Genomic DNA, 7,609 nt, shown 5'->3' with positions numbered 1-7,609 from the left:
ATTAACTGATTGTTCTTTATGTTGAAGAATAATACAGTTATATTACTACACTTAGCATCAGCAGAGATTTAGTCATAGTAATCCTGGCACTTCAGTACTCCATACCTTTGCATCTAGTATGTGTTAGAAGTCTGAAGAATGAGCAAAGAATATAATTATGAGTATGTAAATTAATAAACGATAATCATAAAGAATAAACAGACCATGGTTTTTTTTTCTCAGAACTTGACATTTTTTATGAAGGTACATGATCACTACAGTCTGTCATTGTGCTCACAGAGAAGAGAACCGAGTGAGTCTGGATCTCAACCCCTCTCTACAGGCACACACGCATGCGCACGCACGCACACACACACACACACACACTCACACACACACACCCATGCACACACATACACACATTCATATCCACATATACACACGTGCACACACACACACACACACACTCACACACACACACACAGAGTCAAATCCACATATACATATGCACGCAGACACAGACACACACACATTAGAGTAAACAAACCGTTTTCCTCAGTTCGTGCAATCTTCCGTTCTCTCTAAACATCAGTAATGTCACTTTGTGCCTAATTTAGGCTGCTTTCTGACAACTGAGAAATGAGATATGACATTTACCTCAACTTAAAAACAGCTCAAACAAACAAACAAACAAATAAATAAATAAATAAAGTACAAAAAGAAGAGAGTAAATCAACTCAACATTTCATAAACAAAAGATCAGCTCTTTTTGAAAAAATAAACCCGTCGCTCACATATTTTACAGGTCATATTAACAGGGTTTTGATCGCATTTTGGGTTTTTTGTTTTTTTGTTTTTTTTTTGTTTGTTTGTTGTTTTTTTTTTTTTTGTATTTTTGTATTTGCACGACCGAGTAATATTGATAGCAATAAGAACAAGAACAGCAATAGCAACATGGATGACATTCAGCACTGCATGAATAAGTGATCTATGTGATTCTTTTGTTGTTGTCGGTGTTGTTGTGGTTGTTGTTGTTGTTGTTATTGTTGTTGAAGAATGAACACAAGCATCATTGGGTGTCTGAGACTGTCTTTGGAATCACTGATTGGCTGGGGTTCAGTGGGTACCTCCCCCCTTTTGAAGAAGTCCCAACCCAATAATGACTGGTTGATTGGCAGATGACGTCACTAATGATGAGTCCACACCCACTACCCCTTTGAGCCAACACCCGCCCCCCATCCCCCACCCCCAAATCCCACCCTCTCCATCCAATATACAGTGACAGTTCTTGGGTGTTAGGCTGTGCGGCGAGCAACCTGGAAACCCCGTGGCAAACGGAAAGGTCGGAGAGCTAGTCTTCGGACAGCGCATGCCACTTGGCGATCTGTCGCCGTGGGTGATCGCAGATCTCACGCCAGTGCTCGCCCGGAGTGCCCGGGGAGGAGGTGCCGAGGACGAGACGGCCGATGATTGGCGCGCGGGCCGTCCTATCAGAGTCCAGCAGCAGTAGCTCCACACTGGTGTCTCTCAGGCCCTCCTCGGACGGGACGTCGAAGACGAACAGCTCGTTGAAGACGGGGTTCGGGGCACACTTTTTCACGTGAGTCTTCTTCTTACAGACCCGTTTTTTCCCCTGGTACAGATTCACCTTCACATATGGGTCTGGAGATAGAGAGAGAGAGAGAAAGAAAGAGAGAGAGAAAGAGACAGAGAGGGAGAGAGAGAGGGAGGGAGAGAGAGAGAGAGAGAGAGAGAGAGAGAGGGAGAGAAAGAGAGAGAGAAAGAGAGATGGAGAGATGCATTAGGAAGGAGTTCTAAAAAACAAGACACTGGATCAATAATGGAATCGATTCGGGGGAAATGACGAGGGACGGTGTGAGAGATTGGCGTCTGAATCAGTAATGGCAGCTACATAAGTTCTTTCGGCGACGTTGGTGTTTATTTTCGATAAATGCTCAGCATCCTCCATTACAGTGTTTCAACTCAGGAAAAAAAACATCCAAAACGTTTTAGAATGCACCGTTGTAAGGCTGACAGTTTGCTTTTGTAACTGTCTCGTACTCGAGGAAGGATGTCTCTCGACTCAACTGAATCTGTGTCAACTACTGTTGTCTGCTGTTGCTTCTCACTTTTGAAATCGCTCTTGTTTTGAGTCTGTCTTTAAATTGGACCCCTGTCCGGAGGAGAGACCCACTGATTTTGGGCTGCGGTTTTTGGCTGTGGTCTTTTTGCTCACCTGAGGGTCCGTTGTTGTCGGTCTTGGGCAAATGGCGAGCCTTCAACACGACGACAGTCAGCGTGCTAGTGGTGGACTGATAGCATAGGGACAGCAGGAGTTCCCCTCTGCCGGCGCTCCTCTTCAGAGAGAGAGAGAGAGAGAAAGAGAGAGAGAGAGAGAGAGAGAAAGAGAGAGAGAGAGAGAGAGAGAGAGAGAAAGTGACATTTACTTTCGCTGTATGACACGGTATATTTCACAGTGTATCCTTTCCCTTTTCACACACGGGTCCCTTTCTCCGATTGTTATGGTCAGGGTGAGATATTGTCATTCGCACAAATCTGTCATGCGAGAGAGAGACGGCGACCGGCGCAGGTGCCAAATGTCACAATCAACCGTTCTTATTCCCGCTCCATTAATCCGCTGAGAGATTTAGAGAGCGCGGCCCGTTGCCACGTCAGCCACGTATGACTCCCATTATGTGAGAACACGGTAACAGGTTGCCATGGCGATGAACAGCAGGGCAGAAGGGGCGGAGGGTGGGGGGGGGTTTATTTTCATACTGACTGGATACCATTCAACCACTGCCAGTCAATTATCTGTCTGAGTACATATAACAACCGTAAGGTCTTAAGGAGTTATGGTGAGTTCCGGAACAGATGGGGAGGTTTGGTTTTTTTTGTGTTTTTTTTTATCTCTGGGAATGTCAAGATTGAAATCACACAGACAAAATAAGCCTCATTATCGGATTATGAAAATTGTCCGTGAGCACGGCGTCGAGGTTTCAGTACGGGTGCGGACGTTTCTGTTTCGAATGAGACAGAAGAGAGTCGACCGCTAAAAGGTCGTCAGACACGGGGCATGATCTGATCAGCCGGTTATGCCTGTTTATCAGGCACTCGGGTTTATTATTGTCCGCTGAAATATGAATGTCGGATATGGAAGCACAGCATACGTCTGAGATCCATTAGAGATTTGATCAAATATTCAGAGCACTGTGGATCACGAGTCCTTTTTTTTTTTAACCACAGGATGTTTATTTTATTATGCCTTTTTATTGACCATTACTCACTCTCTCTCTCTCTCCCCCCCCCCCCCCTCTCTCTCACACACACACACACACACACACACACACACGCGTAAATGGCAGTAATCGTCCCCTGCTTTTAGAGTTTGGGTGTGTCAGCCCCACACACACACACACACGCACGCGCGTAGCAGACGGGTTATTGACTGTCGTTAATGGTCCACCAGAGGAGACGGAAACGAGAGGCTTCGTTTTCCCTTATCATATTTCTTCCCGTCGCATCCTCGTTTTTCAGTCAGTCCCTGTGCCAGAGATGCTATCACATTACAGTGTCTCTATAGGATTTACTAATACAGAGTACCATGGGTGTATTAGAGCAATTACTGATAGGATCAGCTAACAGTGTGAATACATTCACCTGTACTAAGAAATTAATTATACTTTTTTTTTAATTTCAAGAAATCTGATATTTAATAACAGACTGGTTTATTGCTTTTATTATTATAATTAATCGTTTATAATGACTGGTTTCTGTTTTAATCAAATCTACAGTAAAACAGCTCCAAAATAAAAGTGAACTCAAAACATCTATAATAAAATGATATTAACAATAAAATGACCTTCTGTAATAATTCAAATTCACTAGTTATTAATAATTGCTGTGTCATTGTCAGTTTGGCAACTGTTACCAATTATTTGTTAACTGTCTTGCAGGGGGTTTGCTGAAAATATTCTATCAATGTAGAAAAAGGAAAAGAAAGAGAAAGAAAATATCTCTAATTTCTAATAATGCTGTGGTGCAAGAGAAGGGCAGCAGGGGAAGTGACAGACACGTTTTATAGCCACGCCTCTTACCCTGTTCCGCTTGATGATGTCACGACTCATGAGGACACGCCCTTCGGAGAGGTCGATGTCGGCCAGCGGGACCAGGGTCTCCCCGATGACCTCGTCGCGAGAGAAGCGGTCGAAACTGAGGACCATGAAATGCAGGGCCAACTGGGAGACGCGGGAGTGAGGGATCCCGTAAAAGCTGAAGGTCTCGTCGAACGCCGGATCCAGGGTTTTCCTCAGCACGCGCGTCTTGACCTTGTGCTTCTTCTCGGGCAGCAGGGTGAGCTTGATGTAAGGGTCGGAGGTGAACGACTGTTCGTCCATGGCAGACAGGCCGTGAGCCTCCTTGATGTGCACCATGAAGGCCTTCTTCTCGAAGTTGTATTCGAGAGAGAAGAAGAGCGTCCCCACACCCCCATCCTTGTCCTGGGGCTTTTCGGCAGGGGTCGGGGTCTGGCTGGAGAGGTTGCTCTCTGGGGTCACTGGATCTTGGCCCCCTTGCCTGAACGCCTGGTGCGGGGACGGGAGCTCCAGGTCTGGGGAGCTGCGTACTTTGGGGTGGAGGGAAGGAGGTTTCGTGAAGTTACCGTTCAAATCGCGTTTCTCCAGGTCTAGGTGGAGGCCGGTCCTCACCCCGATGGGGCTGGGGGACTGTTTGCCAGAAGGGGGCTCCGGGGTCTTTTCCCCGGCCCCAAATTTCTTCTTGCCACTCAAGCTCTCTGGGTAGATGTCCACGCCCTTCAGCATGTGGACGAATTTGTAGGGCGGGGTTTTGTTGGTCTTGTTAGCTTTGCGTTGGCAGCAGATCCATGAAAACATGGAGACGCTGAAGACCAGGCCGAATACACTGACCACACCAACGGCCAGAGGCATTTCTGCTGGACAGGGGGTAAAAAATAAAGAACATAAACATAAAGATCTTTTAGAGAGCCTTCCTCAAATATTTCTTTTTCTTCAAAATTCTTCTTAAACATCTGTTCATTGATGGACAGGTTTGTTTAGTGGAGCCGGAGCAGTTGCTTCACAAACAACTGCCGTTACCATTACCATTACTGACGCATTCGTTTCTGACTCATGCCAAAACGTAACAGCTTTCTGACTATCATTACAATTTTTTCCTTTTTTTTCAATGTACACTCAGTCATATTTCAAGGTCCTTTTGATGACTTAAGTCTTATATGTTGGCTGAAGAATCACCATGTGTCTGAAAATAATGGCTTGAAAAGATTCTGCTACATCATTTCACGGTGCGAATGAAAATCAGTCAGGTGTGACTAAAAGGCCATGACAACAAAGTGGGATTTCATAAAGTGTCCGTAGAAGGTGAGAATCTGGACATTTCCCTCTGAAGACAAGGGCCAACACCTTAAAATGAGGTTGTCACCTGCTTTTTTCTCTCTGTCTCCCTTTTCCTCTCCCTTTGTTTCGGTCTTTCTCACTCCCATTGACTCTCTCTGCTCTCTTTAACCACCGTCCTCTACCCCTCTCTCTCTCTCTCTGTCTCTCTCTATATATATATGTATATATATATATCTCCCTCTCTCTCGCGAGCGCGCACACACACACACACACACACACACACACACACAGCACGCACTCTACTGTGACAGATGAGATGGAGTATGACTCAGAGTGCCGGCGTTCAGTGACTAGCTGCAATTTTATATTTATCTTTTCAAAATGCCTCGGGCGTCTCTTGATGTTGTTCGTACGTAAATAATGCCACATTAAAACCCACGCGCATAAGAATACGCAAACGCAACACAATGTGTTTTCTTCACTCCAGAGTAAGTGCCACGTCAAAATTAGCGCAAAATAGTAGCGTTTGAAACATGCATCGTATTGCATCGCCTTGTTCATCTTCACTGCACACTGTTATGAAGAAATACCAATACTGTATTTGTAGACTTTACCAAACAGTAAGAAACGACCGAAGCGATAACTCAGTGAATTATTTTTTATGGTTTTCATGTGACAAATAAAAGCAAAAAAAATGTCTCTAACAATTCAAATTCACAATTCGGTTACTTTCCATATTTCCAAAGGTATGTTTTGCTTACCAAAATGAGCTTCTTCAACGACTATAGGAGCCATTGTAGCGCCGTGCTCTGTCCAAGGTGCTGAAAGAATGCTCGTATACTTCAGCTCTCACGCCGCGTCCAATCCTCACGACTCGTTTTGCTGGTTAAGGTCCCTCTCTCGATATCTTTCGTCTCAGCAGTAACACACAAGACTGAATAATTGAACGGTTGTTTCGTATTAAAAATTTAAATTCTCTTGTTCCTCTAAAGAAAACAAAAGACAGGATTTTCCTCCTCCTTTCAGAGGTTTCTCGCACCCGCCCTGTGATACTTCTCCCTGCACTATGACTGCCTCAGTGGCGTCGACACCCCAATCCCCTCCTCTCTCTCTCTCTCTCTCTCCCTTTCTCTCTCTCTCTCTCTCGCTCTCTCTCTCCCTAGTGAGTTCATCGACAATGACGCAGTTCTGACGAAGACTGGGGCTGAAATCTTGCCCTGTGCTTTGGGAATGAGAAAAACAGGGCCGTCAATCATAGTGATCGTTTACGGTTATGCTTGTGTGTGTGCCTTTGTGTGTGTGTGTGTGTGTGTGTGTGTGTGTGTTTGTGTATTTGTAAGTTTCCACTTATATTTCCACACTATTTTGCATGATGTTTTCTTCTGACGTTCAGTTTCATCTGATTTAATTACTGCTAACCTCATTTTCCAGGGCTTTTATAACATCGATGTGATAGATGACCTGTCACCCAGTCCTTTCAATTACCAAATTACAAATAATAAGTATATGACCATGTAACATCTATCAATATCCATGCAGAGGAAATGGCAACAGTGTGATGTGTATGTCTCAGACTCCAGCACCTCTGTTTGTTTCTTTTTTGCCATGCAAACACTGGCTTGCATTCCTAAGCACGCCCCAAACTACAGTTCATTGGTACAGCAGAAAGCTCAGAATCCACATATTTTTCATACACAAAAAATTTCTCAAGGTCCCAGGATTCATTTGCATCAGCCTTCTCAACAGCACTGCTGTATGTCAACTGCTGAATAGCAATCAATAGGAATCTAATTTGCTGTGTGTGTGTGTGTGTGTGTGTGTGTGTGTGTGTGATCCACACCCTTCAGAAGTGTGTGGTAGGATGAAGACTCAGTGAATGGGAGACTTAGAGAGTAGCTTTCATGACTTAGCAAAATGCTTTATTTTAAACAGTGAGATTTCTATTCACTAGGTGAATAACAAGAGAGACTGAAAGAGTTGTCAAGAGTGCAAGATAACTGTCATGCATAAATCATACTTGAAATATAAATAAATATTCAAACGACCTGTTCACATGTCTCTTTTATACTGTATGCATGCAGATCCAGTCAAGCTTCATTATCAAGGAAAAAATTCTCGAGACATTAACAGGTCTCCACGTGGTGAGCGAACGGCCTGTATCCTGAATCGTGATCCTAACTGTCCACCTTTATAGACGCATATTCATCTTTTGCCTCTGTAAATCCGGCCAACCCAGCCACTTAAATGATAACCATTCT

The 7,609-nt window shown here is 44.3% G+C and overlaps 1 protein-coding gene across 1 annotated transcript; it reads right to left on the bottom strand.

Annotated features, from left to right (window-relative positions):
- Positions 1–1,330: 1,330 nt before the first annotated feature.
- syt4 (synaptotagmin IV) lies at positions 1,331–6,146 on the bottom strand. Its single transcript, XM_030779682.1, has 4 exons — positions 6,113–6,146; positions 4,077–4,930; positions 2,216–2,336; positions 1,331–1,641 (listed from the first exon to the last, which is right to left on the bottom strand). The coding sequence occupies exons 1-4, from the start codon at positions 6,144–6,146 to the stop codon at positions 1,331–1,333; spliced, it is 1,320 nt and encodes a 439-aa protein (XP_030635542.1).
- Between the last annotated feature and the right edge of the window lie 1,463 nt (positions 6,147–7,609).

Source organism: Chanos chanos, chromosome 7 (genome assembly GCF_902362185.1).
Source record: "Chanos chanos chromosome 7, fChaCha1.1, whole genome shotgun sequence".
Taxonomy (NCBI): domain Eukaryota; kingdom Metazoa; phylum Chordata; class Actinopteri; order Gonorynchiformes; family Chanidae; genus Chanos; species Chanos chanos.
Note: the sequence above shows the minus strand (reverse complement) of the source record. Positions and strands in the feature narration are given on the sequence as shown.